Source organism: Branchiostoma belcheri, unplaced genomic scaffold, assembly GCF_001625305.1.
Source record: "Branchiostoma belcheri isolate BF01 breed outbred unplaced genomic scaffold, Haploidv18h27 scaffold155, whole genome shotgun sequence".
NCBI classification, from domain to species: domain Eukaryota; kingdom Metazoa; phylum Chordata; class Leptocardii; order Amphioxiformes; family Branchiostomatidae; genus Branchiostoma; species Branchiostoma belcheri.
In genome coordinates this window covers 342,117-356,883 of record NW_017802991.1, presented here as the reverse complement: position 1 = coordinate 356,883, position 14,767 = coordinate 342,117, and the positions used below count along the sequence as shown (strand labels likewise).

At 40.0% G+C, this 14,767-nt stretch overlaps 2 protein-coding genes across 2 annotated transcripts; both read right to left on the bottom strand.

Moving 5' to 3' along the window:
• Positions 1 to 243: 243 nt before the first annotated feature.
• On the bottom strand, positions 244 to 840 carry LOC109465630. Its single transcript, XM_019763001.1, has one exon. The coding sequence runs from the start codon at positions 838 to 840 to the stop codon at positions 244 to 246; it is 597 nt and encodes a 198-aa protein (XP_019618560.1).
• Positions 841 to 13,426: 12,586 nt separating this feature from the next.
• LOC109465629 (FK506-binding protein 2-like) lies at positions 13,427 to 14,688 on the bottom strand. Its single transcript, XM_019763000.1, has 2 exons — positions 14,354 to 14,688; positions 13,427 to 13,643 (listed from the first exon to the last, which is right to left on the bottom strand). The coding sequence occupies exons 1-2, from the start codon at positions 14,686 to 14,688 to the stop codon at positions 13,427 to 13,429; spliced, it is 552 nt and encodes a 183-aa protein (XP_019618559.1).
• Positions 14,689 to 14,767: the final 79 nt, after the last annotated feature.

The following is a 14,767-nucleotide window of genomic DNA, read 5'->3' as shown; positions in this document are numbered from 1 at the left end:
TTACCATGGTTTCAACTTTATTTGCTCATCATTTAACAAATGTACAACAGCAGGGGGAGCAGAAGCGCATCCCCCTGAATTAGGTACAATTTGTCACATTATTTGAAGCATTAAACAGCATTCACATAGAAGAAATAATACATATAAACAACCATATATACAAAAGACACATATAAAAAATTATTTACAACATATATGCACAAAGTTGCATCAGGCTATGCAAAGTCCAGTACTAGTGTAGGTTCAAGGCAGGTTGTTATAGAGTCTGATGGTGTAGTACAGGAAGGACTGTTGCAGCCGTTTAGTTCTTGCATGGGGAACAGTGATGTTGTGACTGTTCCTCAGCGATCTTCGTGTGACAGACTGTCTCTGGGCAGGAACCAGGTCGTGCAGGGGATGTTCAGGATTCAGCATGGCCTTGAAAAGAGACACAGCAGCGGCCTCTCTCCTCTCCTTCAGGGACGACAGTGTCGGTACAGATCGTCTGCCGCCACGTGAGATGATCCGGAGGGCGCGCCTCTGAACCCTCTCTATGCTCGCTGCCTGCTCCTCACTGCAACCGACCAACAGAACATGGCCATACTCCAGGACAGGGCGGATGAGACTCAGGTACACCTGGACAAGATCTTGCACACTCATGCCCTGTTTTGTCAGCAGGCGGAGGTAGTGGAGCCTGCTCGAGGCCTTTGACACCATAGACTTCACGTGTTCGCGCCAGGAGAGTTTGTTGTCAAAGATGAAGCCGAGCCCCTTGGCAACAGTGGTGACTGGCACAAGCTCGCCCCCGAGAGGCAGAGGTGGCAGTACTGGAGCGTTTCTGCTGAAGCAGATCAGCAGCATCTGTTTACTTTGTTTTGGTTTGTTTACTTTGATGGCCAGCAGGTCATTTGCCTTAGCCTGGGTACCATCCCCAGTAGTATATTCGCAAACTCTATAACTGTTATAGAGTTTGCGAATATACTACTGGGGATGGTACCCAGGCTACATTTGCCTGTACATGTAGGTCAATGACCAGATCATGCAGACAGGCAAATGACCTGCAGACCAGACAAACAAGATTTATTTTCCTGCAGGCTCTGTCTAGGGGTAAAAATAGATAGGGCTGCCTGGGTCTGACCTGCCAGATGGAGGTATAAACAAAAACACTCTGTCCCAACTTTTGGGTCAAACAGACCATCCTATTATGAAGTAGGGGTGAAAAAGTGAAAATCCTTTTAAATTAAGCAATAAAAATATGCGACAACCTGCTAATGCACTCCAAAACACAAAGAGACTCAACAACTACCCACATACCAAAAATCATACCAAACCATCCCCTAGATTTTCCAAACATTCAACACAAAAAGTCCAACATTAAACATTTTGTAAATATCAAACGCAAACAGCTAGGGGACCCAAATTTAAATCACTAAACCATGGTAATAACAACTACATGCTACCTTAATATCGCACAAACAGTCCATAACGCGAAAACAACAGAATAAAAAAATTAAACTGCAGTACCAAGGTCAATCACCAGGGGCTCAAAGTCAGCCTACACAATCTCCAAGGCCCCATCCATTAATCTGCCAAATATCGTACAGTTCCTTCTCACCGATCTTCAGATATCAGACCAAACATGAAACGGAGTAAAAACAGTACCCCCATTTTCATGGAGGGTAATTAGATGCACAGAATACGACCCCTGACCTCACTTGACCCAGCGGTCATCTGTTTATTGTCATCACAAGTAGCGGGCGGTGGGAGCTCACGTACTCGAGCTCATCTGAATTTTCTCCCACCCACCCACCCACGTGATCTACCTGGATGTAAGGGACGTGGGTAGTGCTCAGTCAAAGGACAACATCTCCTTCCGGATTCTTTCTTCCAACCGTTGGACCGATTGGTTTCAGATTCCTGCTGCATTCTTAAAGTCACTCTATGTAGTTTTTTGACAATACAAAAAGTATATTTTTTATTCTTTTCTTTACATAGTACATTGGCTTAACCCATTAGTATTCCAAAATTATACTCCCCAGCAAAAAATACAACATCCTTGCTCCTTAGAAGCTTAGAAAACTGTGAATGATCTTCTATTCAACCTCTGGCCAAACCACACATATGGTATTGTCCACTCCCAGTGGTTTGACCTACATCCCAGTGGGGTGTCAGTTGATAGCTTACCAGTTTCTGAAATACCTAATCGTTTACCAGATTTTTTATCTCTTTTGAAGGGATAATGGCCACAGTTTATTCATGCCCAACAAAATACTCTAAGTTGATAATTATATTCCACCTCATGTGAAAGATATGAGTTTTTTCTAAGGAGGGTATATCTTGTGACATCTGCCCCTGTCTATCGAGCCTGGCATGCCCGGGCCAATTAGCCACCCCAGGGGGCAACCCCTGTATGTTGTTGTTGTTGTCCTGCCTGAGCAAACCGGTGGCACCGGGAACTGAAGAAGGACTGTTTGAACAGACAAAATATACGAAAAAAATGTGAAATAATAACACAAATGTGTTGAAAAGTGATAGTAACTGCTAATAACACCAAAATTTAGTATAATTAGAATATTTCAATTTTTTGCGCAAAAAACTACATAGAGTGCCTTTAAGGAGGAAGTAAGAACAATGCATTTAGAAACGTATATTCTATTTGACATATTAAGGAAGTGTTGGAGATGGGATCTTATTTATTGTTAAGAAAACTAAACCCACTCCTTTAACCCGAAAGCTTAAGAACATAATTATGACCGACTGTTAGTTTTGTCTCTTGACATGCAGGAGAGAGATTTTTAAATAATAATTTTAATTCCTGTAAAGTACGGTGATGTTTTTGACAGTTAATAGTTAGCATTAGTGTAATTTTGTACACTTTTCGGAAGGCTAGCTAAAGGCCCGTGTTTGATATTCATATGTTACTAATCACTAAATTTGGCAAATTTACAAGCGTTTACAAACCCTCCTCAAAAAGACCTGGGTCCGCTTGGACCACAGGCATATATTTATGTGCCATTTCAGCGTATTTGATCGGAAGAAAGTCACCTTCCATGAGTTCGTTTGGTTTTTACTGGATTGGCTCATAGCATTGGAAGTTATATTAGAAAGTTTATGGGCCAGTAGGGTCAAATCGGACCATAGGAAAAGATGTTCCTTATTGTTTTACATACATTTCGATACTCTTTAATTAATAACATATATTTCTCATGAATCTTTATAGAATCAAGTATTTATTTTATAGAAAAAATATTGTTAGAGAAAGGTAGATATGTTTTCAATTTTGCATAATTTGTGGTTATTAAGAACTAACTATTTACATTACGATAGATTAATGAACCAATATGGGTACAACAATTATTTTTAGAGCTAACGGATTGAGTGTTCTAACTAATATTTAGCTATATTACCAATTTGCTAGATTCGCAGAAAAAATAAAATAAAAATGTGGTCTTTTAGAAAAAAACCCTGACCGTTGCTGTCCTCCTTTCATTTGAGAACTTTCTCATAAATCTTAGTTCTTTATCTAAGGAAATATATTCTTTTTAACAAATGTTAATTACGAACTTCGATGACTTTTTATTCTCACAAAACTGAAGAAAGGAAGATATTTAAAGATATATTTAAAAAGCACATTGGCGTTGTTTTGTATGATTTCAGAACAACAAGAGCAGATATCCCACCGACCTTCTTTGGAAACTTTGGAAGGCCCGACAAAATTCAACTGAAAACCGGTGGCGAAGACTTGCTGGCTCTTGATGAGGTAAGTTGTTCAGATTAATTTTAACCAAATTCACATTGGCTAAAGAAATGAAAAACTTATGTTTAGCAAAAAATATTGTCGCCTCATTCTAGTTAAATCAGTTAAGCTCATTGACTATACCCCCCCAAAAAAAAGTTACTCAAGCAACTGGATATGATTTTGAAAACGTCAGACGTTTCAGCTAGTATCCACTAGCTTTCGTCAGTGACTGAGAGACCAGAGGGGAAAGCAGGCTTATAAGCACAACCTATTGATTGATATGCAAATAAAGTGAAGAAAAATTTTTGGAAGTCGAAAAAGGAACAAAAGTCAGACAAGTCAAGACAAGATGATGCAAATTAGTCTGAAAACTCCTGTTATACAGAACAGGAGCTTAAGTGTTGTCTGTCCTCGGGGCTGGGAGTGCCAAATCCCAAGTGCCGGAAAGATAGACCCGTAGCCCCACTTCCCTGTTGAGGGTTTGGGATTCGGCACTCCCAGACTGACTTTTGTTCCCTTTTCGACTTCCAAAAATTTGTCTTCACTTTATTTGCATATCAATCAATAGGTTGTGCTTATAAACCTTCTTTCCCCTCCGGTCTCTCAGTCACTGACGAAAGCTAGTGGATACTAGCTGAAACGTCTGACGTTTTCAAAATCATATCCAGTTGCTTGAGTAACTGTTTTTTTTGGCGTATCGTATTACCTGGATGTCTAACCTTCATCGACGCTCATTGACTATATTTTGTACATTTCTGATGGCATGTGATATCTTTCACCAGTTACATTTATATTAACCGAAAGACATTTCCCCTACGAACTTTATGGGGTATTGTTGTAGGATGCCTCTGTCTTTCTCTTGGGGCGACGGAGGTCAATGTCAATTCCAGGTCTCCTATAAAATGGCTCTGCTGAATGCTGCAGAATCTATGGTTTTCGTATCTTCTGTTATGGAAAAGTTTATTGCACGTTCGTGCCCGTAGGCTAATTGCAAGTACATGTAACATGAAGATAAAGAATAGGCAATGGATAACAATAATTAGTATGCGACTACTGTAACTACTAAACACTAACTTCTAACTTATTGGGTTCGACCTCTTTTTCCGAGACAGTGAAAGACGCACTATCCCTCTTTTTTTTATAATATGTGGGTTTTGTAATGTTCAGAACATGATGTGGTCTAAGTAATTTGCTGGCAAATAGTGTTTCATGTCAGGAAAACAGTGGTGTGTTTTTAGTCTCACTACCAGCGTGTGCTGGGGCGTTTTGGTCGATAGCTTTCCATTTTTACATCAGCCAATATTTCTCCGTAGTATGTTTTGTGATGTTTGTTCTTTTCGGCTTTTTAAAAGCACATCATTCATATTAATTATAGATGCATGCTAGTCGGCATAACATTCTCGTTTACTTTCTATTGAGCTACTGAAAATACAGTGAGTATATGGATGATATCCTCGGGGAACCCCAAAACTGACGTAAGCGTGCGAACAAAAATGCCCTCATTATGAAATCCACGTGGGTAGGAAGGGGGAACAAATGACTAAACACACAGAGTATGGTATACTGAAAAAAAGATTTTTTTGTCATTTTTGTTCTTTCGCACCATCTTCTTAGACTTTGGAATTATTTTTGGCATTCTACGAAATTAGCATCACATCATTAGATACTGATGCAAATACATATTGAATGTCGATCGATAGCCTGTTTTGTATAATCTCTCGTCATGGGGTGACCGGGTGTCATTTCCGAAAGCTTATGGCCATACACCTCTAATTCCACAGAATATTTTCCCTTCCCAGGACTACAATGGTTATAGTTACTTAACATTGTGTTTATTACTCCGTAGCAATTTGCGTAGGGTCCCTATTTGCACTAATGGACGAGAAACTTTTTACAGATTCGCCTGTACAATGGATACACGGATGAGACCACCCGTTTCCAATGTAACTGTAAGCTTTCAACGGACACTGGAGAGTCAGCCAATGCCGCCGAATCCAAGATACTTGATCGTGTTAATGGTGAGTTGTCTGGCATCATTATCTAATAGTCGTTATGGACATATATATATATATATATATATAATGTTAAACGCGGCATGTTTTGATGCTGTTAAAGAAATGGAAGGAGGAGGGGAAGAAGAAGAAACAGTGGTCGGTCGCTCGGGCAAACATCCCATTCGAATGAGGGGGGGTGGGGGGTCGGGTTACCCGGGGGCAGCAGACGGTAGCGGTTAAAATTTAAAAGTAATTGCCAATGGAAAGTACATTACTCGTCAAAATAAAATCAGTGATTTAAATTTGTTTTCCCCAAATATTAGTCTTTCACTGTCTTTGCTAAACTTTTTGCTTCCGAATGTGATTTATTGCCAATTGAAATCAGAATGTCAAGAAAAATTATCTTTTCAACAAAAAAAAATCTTCCCGGTAGGTTAGTATGGTCGTTAAAATGGGCGGAATCAGCTTTCCCGTGAAAGTGTCTCGAGTGGTGAAGTCATATTGTTTTCCTCACGTTTCTTCTTCTTCCCCTCCTCCTTCCATTTCTTTAAATTGATTCAACTCCTTCATCTTTGGGCATGAAATTTGGCATAAAGGTAGAGTGGGCAAATACTCCTAGGCGTTTTGTTTCCTTTTTGTGATACAAGCTTTTAGAATTGTTTCATTTAAGCTTTTTGGCTGTGTTATAGAAAATGTACTATAGCACTGTGATACCATATTTGGGATGAGTCATCAGAATGGCATGTAGAACAGGCAACCAACAGGCATGCAGCTTTCCTCTATTCTCTTTGCTGATTGGCTGTTCGGATCTGATTGGGTTAACAGTATTGTCTCATCCATAATCTATATGGCATTACTATTCTATAATGCGTTGTATTTGTTCAATTTTCAAACGATTTTAGCTACTAAAGTGGAACAAATGATGTAGTAATGACATTTACACTGTTGTTTTAAACGTCATAGCTCTGCACATTATGGTCAGACGATGGGTAGTTTGTGATTTACAGAGGGAAGGTCTCAACTCCCATTCCCCAGACGTAGGATTACCAAAAGCCCGACCTGAATAGGGTTAACCTTTTGGAGAAAGGAATTTCTTTCACTATAAAAATTGGAATGATTACTTTGTCTCAATTAGACGCTGTGCCGATATTTCTTTATTATTTTACATTTCACAGGAAGGGGAACAGGGCTTGAGGTATCACTTCCTTACACCATCAAGTCTTCTTGATTCAAAGAAGATGCTAAAGGAAAAACATTTGTCATAAGTGTACCATACCATGTGTGTTCAGTCATTTGTTAAACTATCCAGACCACTTTGATGAAGACACCTTTTTAACCGACTTTTTTTAGAATGATCGTATCAGTTTTTGGGTGTCCGGAGAATGTCATCTATGTAATCAAAACAGTATGGCTGTACGTAAAACACTAGAATGACGAAAATTAAATTGAAAGAACAACTTGATTATCTGCAAAGTGAAGAGATAGGATCGACCTGCCAGCCTTTTTAAACCAGCAGTAAAAAAACACTTGGCTATGCAACATTGATGACATCATATTGATGTTCTTTATTTTCTGTTCTACTAAAAATATCGGATAAGACCATGTGAAATGTATTTGAATTTCAAAGTATTAAAAAAATACTGTATGTCAACACCATTGGAAGAAACACGAACAGAAAAAACTGAACATTAAAGCAAGATATAGAAGAATTTCAGATTTAATGTTCTGGCCTACACAAAAACAATGGCACGTCCGTCAAGAATTGACGTAAATTTTATTCACCATCTGCCTTCTAACACGTATACAACCTGATGTCTATCATTGTGACCCACGTAAGGAGCTATAATTATGGGTTCACCACACCACGAAGTGGTGTGGTGAAACCATATTGCTTTTTCTGATGTTTCTTCTCCTTCTTCTCCTCCTCCTCCTCCTGCCATATCTTTAAATGGATTCAGCTTCTTCATTTTAGGGCCTAAGGTCCTGAAATTTGGTATGGAGGTACAGTGGGCAAATACCCCTAGGCGTTTTTTAAATTATTGTGATACAGGCTTTTAGAATGGTTTTATTTGAGTTTTTTGGCTGTGTAATAGCTAATGTATTACTGTGTAAGTGTGCAGTGTTTACCACATTTGGACATGAGTCATCACAATGGCATGCAAGGCATCAACCAATAGGCATGCAGCTTTCCTCTATTCTCCTTGCTGATTGGCTGTTGGGATTTAACTGGCTTAACTTCATTTACACCTGCACAGAGCCATGCCATACTGACAGTATGTCTGTATTCAAGTGTTTTGGTAGGTATTTTAAGCTTTCCTGCTCCAGCATTGGAATGCGGGCTATGAACGCTTCTTTTTATCTTGAAAATCAACAGTTTGCATTATGCAATCCTAACCAATAATGTAGGGAATAGCTATCCAACTGTTGTAGTCTTAGTTGTATGTTACTTCATACTATAGTTATATCAATGTAAAGCATTGTTTTCCCTTGTGTTTCTCATTCTTTCCCTGCCATGTGGTAAAATGTGGTGAACCCATCGCTATATTTGCTCCAAAGCAAATATTGGCCTTTCTAGTTTTTAAAATGTATTTACTCATATATCCATAGGTAACGGTAAGTTAAGATTAGACCCCAGTCATGTACCGTTTAATACCTTACACCAACGAATATGGACATTTGTTTACGATGACCTTGAGCATTACTGTTGTCATTGAATCGTAGTTAACATCTTCAAAAAAAGACGATATGTAACACCTGTGTGTAAGAAATGAAATTTGTACCAAGATCGAGTCTACGAAATTTACACAACTTAAAGATCATCAACTGTACTTCTGTGATGTCGGCAGATATGAAACATCATGTTGGCTTTTACCTGAATATGCTGGATAATCGATTTATTAAAGACATACCTTTTACCATTTTATTTCAAGAAAACATGACATGATTTCAAGACAAAATATTTAACAACATTTACCATCACTTGATCTAATGAGCATGAACAAGCATCGATAGATTTACTATGATACAACCTATGAAAAAAGACCACAAATCGTAAGATCTGAAAACAATACTTTATGATGCTGTTACTGTACCCGAAAGCATATGATACAAAACCAACGCTGGTAACAAAAAGTTTGTAACAATAAAGTATTTGCCAACGCTGTTCGATCTGCCGTTCGTCATTGGAGACTGGAGATATCATAAAAACGTTACGTTTTATATTTTCTTAGATCATTTTAGGATTGTAAGAAAGATTGGAAAATTATTCTAAGAAAGTTAGGGTCTGCACTGTCAAGTCATTGGAAACTGCACTTAACACCATAAATTTGGTAATCACTTACCAAAAAAAAGCACTGACAGAAATTGAAGAACAGGTGAACAGCATCAACCTGTCAGCATTTAGAAGATTGCAGTTAAAAACCACTTGACCATGCAACATTGATGACATCACACTGATAACAGCTGATGTTCAGTTTCTTCTGTTCAATTGCTATAAAGTGATAAGAACATGTGGAGAGTATTTTGGCTTGTTAAAGTCAACTGGAAACAACAATGTCTGTATGTCAACACCCTCGGTATGAAACACTTGAACAGGAAGAAAATGCAACATTAATGGCACGATAGAGAAGAATTCGAGATTTAAGATGATAACATTAAGACCGCTGGCATGTCTATCTTAGTTAAGAGACAGAATGTTTGTTCACTATCTGCCTTTTAACGTGTGTACCATCTGATGTTCATCAATGTGACCCACGTAAGAATTTAATTTCTTTTTTGAGCATTTATTTACTTATATATCCATAGGTAACGGTAAGTGAATATTAGACCCCAGTCATATAACTTACTTTACTACTTTATCCTTCCGCTTGTGCCTGGGGGGGCGTCGCGGGGAGATGTAGTTGACGTTCCACTGCCAGGTGCGTGGCCTCCCGGAGTGTCATGCCGTGTGCCCTGAGGGTCTCCGCTACTCCATCTATCCATCGGCGGCGCGGTCTCCCTCTGGCCCTTACTCCTGAGTGCCTGGCAGTGTAGGCCCTTAGGGCTGGCTGGGTGGTCGGCATTCTCATCAGGTGGCCAAACCACTGAACCCTTTGTTTGGCAATGAACTGGAGGACTGGTTTGTTGCCAACCAACTGTCTGATGACGTCGTTTCTGACCCTGTCCCTCCTTGTCTTCCCTGCTGCTCTTCTCAGACACCTCATCTCGCAGCTAGTGAGTTTCCTCTCCTGTGTTTTGCTGAGAGTCCAGGTTTGGCATTGGTAAGTAAGGGTGGGTACGAAGATGGTGTTTATCAGTTTGGCTTTGATGTCCATGGACAAACTTGGGTGCTTTAGGAGAGGTGCCAGTTGGTAGCTGACGGAATTTGCTTTCTGTATCCTTGTCTCTATCTCTCTGTCCATCTTTCCGTCTTCAGTAAATATGCTTCCCAAGTATTTGAACTCTGTGGTCTGCTTCAGAGGTTGTCCATTGACAGTGATCTCCAGTTTCTCCGGGCAGCGGCCAACTGACATTGCCTCTGTCTTCCCAATGCTGATCTTCATGTCATGGGATCTGCAGGCTCTGTTTAGATTGTCTGTGTGATGTTGGAGCTGGGCCTTGCTTTCATTGAGGAGACCTTGGTCGTCGGCAAAGAGCAACTCATTCAGGGATACTGGGTCAGGGTTAGCCTCCTGTGTGATTCTGTCCATGTAGACTATGAAGAGTAGAGGGGAGAGGACACATCCCTGCCTCACTCCAGATCTTACCCAGAACCAGTTGGAGAGACCATTTGGTGTCTGTACTGCACTCTGACTGTCATATAAAGGCACACGTCATATAAAGGTACACGTAAATGTCTTACACTTCAGACGAAGAAAATGTCTATGGAATCATCTTCAGCAGATCCTGTTGTTATTGAATGGTAGTTAATACCTAAAAAAGGGCATGTTACTGGTGAACTGAATGAAGACCTCATATAACACCTATATAATATGTGTACGACACAGATTTTGTATAAAGACCAAAAGAGTTACACAGCTTGTAACTTATGACCACCAACTGTACCAAGTGATGTCGGCAGATTTGAAACGTTATGCTACCTTTGTATGAATATAAAGGGCTAATGTATTTTGATGAATGGAAAAACTTTGTTGTTGATGTGATAACAGCACGCTTTAGCAGCATCTACCAACACGTGATCTGACATAAGCACGAAGAATGGGAGACTCATGAAGATGTAACTGATGCATATGTAAAAAGATCATACATCGGACGATCTGTAAAGCAATATATTGCTCATATGTTGATGATGTTACTATACCCGAAATAATAGGATGCAAAACCAAACGCTGATAAATGAGTCTTTTACTAATGTACTAATGTTATACTTGCTCACACTGTTCGATCTGCCGTTCATCATTGAGACTGGAGATATTTTTAAAAGGTTAAGTTTTGTATTTACTTTGCTTATTCCAGAATATACTTAAATGCTTGTAGTTAAATATGACTGTTTTCATAACTGTGTTCATTGTCAGAATATGCATGGTTGGTTGATATCATATTCGTGTGTTTTTGTGTAATGTATGCGTGTGTGTGCGTGTGTGCGTGCGTGCGTGTGTGCGTGCGTGTGTCTGTGTACTATATATGTGTGTGTTTGTGTACTGTGTATGTGTGTTTGTGTGAAATCTATATATAACAATATACAAGTTCAGCATTGAATTATATGTTTACCGCACAAATCGTTACAAAACTATATAATGCACTTGGCACAATCTAAAAACACTGGCATTCGATATAGTTGAAATATAATCCGGTTGTATTAGGTACATTGTACATTTAGAAAACCGAAAATGATGTGAAGATTCAGGCTTTTTCATGATGAAAGAGCGGCTATTATATGTACTTTATAATGAGTATTTGGCCAAAAATACACACCTGATCATGCCAGTCGTGCTCCTCACTAGTGGGGAGCTGATCGCCACGCGTAGTTGGGAATTTTAACATTGATGATCAGTCTTCCCTCGGGGTGGGGTCGGGGGGAGCAGTGCATGATGGGACACCACCTCTCACTAGTACTACACTATGGGGTAAAATTGAAGAAAAAAACTAACATCTTGTTGATTTGATTGGTTTGATTTGATTTGTTGGAATTGCAACAGTGCAATACACGCGGACCAGAGGCAGCTGTTACTGGTGTTCATTTACTTTTTTAAGCCAAAATCTAGGTTGCCATCAAAATTTCAGGCTAGAATGAAAGTTCATCGGAGTTGGTAAATTACATTATGGAAAATGTTCTCCACCTCATAAATTAGACTCACCGGAATTTTCGACTGAATCACTGAGTCTTCCTCAGCTATCTGACCCAAATGCTCTGGACACGTGATTTTTTCCACGTGTGACGTCAGCACATCCACATAGAATCACCGGGACACACAGTGGATCTGGAGGGTGTCAGAATCTTGGATACCGAACAGGATTACTTCAAGAGAGGCATAAAAGAGGCCATATACATCAGGGCATTTCAACCATCGCTCAACCAGGACGGGGGGCGATATCGACTTCAGACCTTTGACCCATCACTCCTAGCGTTCCAGTCTTTGACAAATATTACACAGAAAATATGACTTGTCAGGTAAGTGCGGGTATTTCAAACCTGCCTGTAAAAAAATGTGTTTTGGTGGACATTGACAAAAGGCTTCACCCTTCATACCCTAAAATTTGAGTTATGCCTCCTGCACTATGTACAAGTAAGGTCACAATCTGAAATAGCTGCCAGGAAAATGTACACTTCCCCGGTCAACTCTGTGCAGGTGTTACAGAGTGACAAGTAATATGTATTCAATAATGTCTGTATTTAGGACTGCAATTAGTCGCATTTCAGTTTGCCAGAATCCAATTTTCTCAGTACAGGGAAGCATCACTTGTTGCTCCATCAGAATATTCAGACAGCTTTTATTCATGATTCATGAATAATGCAAATTAATCATGGTAACCATAATTCCTATCTGGAAATGTTCGTCTGCATATATGATAAACCTCCATCACAGATATTTCCTTCAATTCTCATTGAACTGTTATATCTACTTTCCATTTCCATCTTCGGATCAAAATGTACAAAACCAATGCAGTATCATATGAACCCCGGCGCCCATAATCAATCTTGACCATACTTTTGCAAACACCTACCCACATACCAAATATGACAATCCCCCCATGCATTCTCAACTTATTGTGTACAGCAGGACACACAGAACGACACAAACACAACTGAAAATATATTAGATCCAAAGGCGAAGTCCATATACCCCCAAAACCCTGATAATAATTAATAGACCCCATACAACCTTATCACTCGAGCTAAAATAGATTTAAGGTAAGATAAGCTTACACAGTTGATACATGATTCCATACGCATCTGTTATATGTAACATTATGCCACATTATAGCTGCCTTGACGATTTTGAAGTCAAAGTTGTCCCAGCATATCATGTACTAGCTACTTGGTATTTCAATCATTGTATTGGTCTTTCCATGTGGTATCATCAATGATGGTGGTTTGTAAGCCCTAATTCTCAAACACAGCATTGCTTCAATATTACTTGAAATTTGACGTTATGAAGTACACCGAAGCCACCTCTATCTTAAAAATATATCTATTCCCAATCATCTAGTTACAGAAAAATTGGTGCAAGGCACTGATGTTTTAGGTAGATTCTATCCTATGTTTCTTTTTATCCTATTTCCTCTTCTTGGTCTTCTTTTCTTCCTTCAGTTCTCTCTTGGTGGGAGCAGTTGATGCCTTGTTGTACAAGTAGTAGACAAACCCCAGGATGGCCAGCGGAGCCGCAGCGAAACTCAGGAAGGAAACAACCGAGTCTGCAGACGACACTCTCTCAATGTTCACCAGCTCTGTGTCAAAGGTCAGGGTGGCCTGGGGAGGGATAACTGGTGATCTGAAACAGAGCATGGACACAGTGTTGTTAGAGATATATGCAAGAGATATATGTTACTTTCAAAAACAAGAGGAACTTGTTTTCCAATGAACCTTTCCCATAGTCCTGCATACTTCAGTCAAAACATAAAAATGCAAATATATGACTGACATGTGGCCACTCTCTCATTGGTCAATATGCTAATTGTCATGTGATAGTTGGATCATGGATGAACTGATAATTGTGATAAGGTTCATTGCCATGTGAACTTAAGTTTAAAAGTTTTTAACATTCACTACCATTCACACAAAAGGCAAGTACAAGTGTGTGTGTGTGTATGTGTATGTGTGTGTGTGCATGTGTGTGTGTGTGTGTGTGTGTGTGTGTGTGTGTGTGTGTGTGCGTGTGTGTGTGTGCATGTGTGTGTGTGCATGTGTGTGTGTGCATGTGTGCATACATGCATTTGTGTGTGTATACATGTACGTCTGACTTCACATAACGAAGGTAAACTTCAAATCATGGCCACCTTGCAGCTTAATAAGGTACTGCAGAGGAACTTCCTGTTATTGTATCTCATGTTCTTAGTTGGCTCCTCTGGCTGCCAGCAGTTCCAGTTGGTGATGATCTCATGTTCTGGACAATGATATATGCTTACATAAAACTGAAGAGTACTCCTAAATTATATTTATAACTTGTCAGTAACGTTAAATGTTGATGAAGGCTGACCACACCTGCCCTCCTTCCCATACGCCAGGTGAGGCGGGATGACGAGTTTCCGTCTCTCCCCCACACACATGCCGACGATGCCCTGTTCCCAGCCCGGGATCACCTTCCTGGCCCCGAGCTGGAACTCGATGGGTTCTCTGCCGTCCTGTCGGGAGGTGTCGAAGATCGCGCCGGTGTCCAGGTAGCCTGTGTAGTGTACGGACACGGTGTCTCCTACTGCCGCCTGCACCGAGCAGTCTTCCGGCTTATACTCAACCTGGATCTCTAGATCCTTTTTCTTCTTAGCACCTCCCAACAGGGGAAATCCACAGAAAAACGCCAAGACGACCTGCAGCTTCATATTCCAGGGGGGAAAGGCAGGGCCGGAAGTTTGAAAGAAAAGTTTGCTAACTTGGTGCCAACTCACCACCTCTGGTAGG

Excerpts from the sequence above, each read along its gene's own strand:
- LOC109465629 (XM_019763000.1), bottom strand. The coding sequence starts at position 14,688 with ATGAAGCTGCAGGTCGTCTTGGCGTTTTTCTGTGGATTTCCCCTGTTG. Across the intron at positions 13,644-14,353 it reads GCGTATGGGAAGGAGGGCAG|ATCACCAGTTATCCCTCCCC; the intron begins GTGTGGTCAGCC and ends GCTCTGTTTCAG.
- LOC109465630 (XM_019763001.1), bottom strand. The coding sequence starts at position 840 with ATGCTGCTGATCTGCTTCAGCAGAAACGCTCCAGTACTGCCACCTCTG.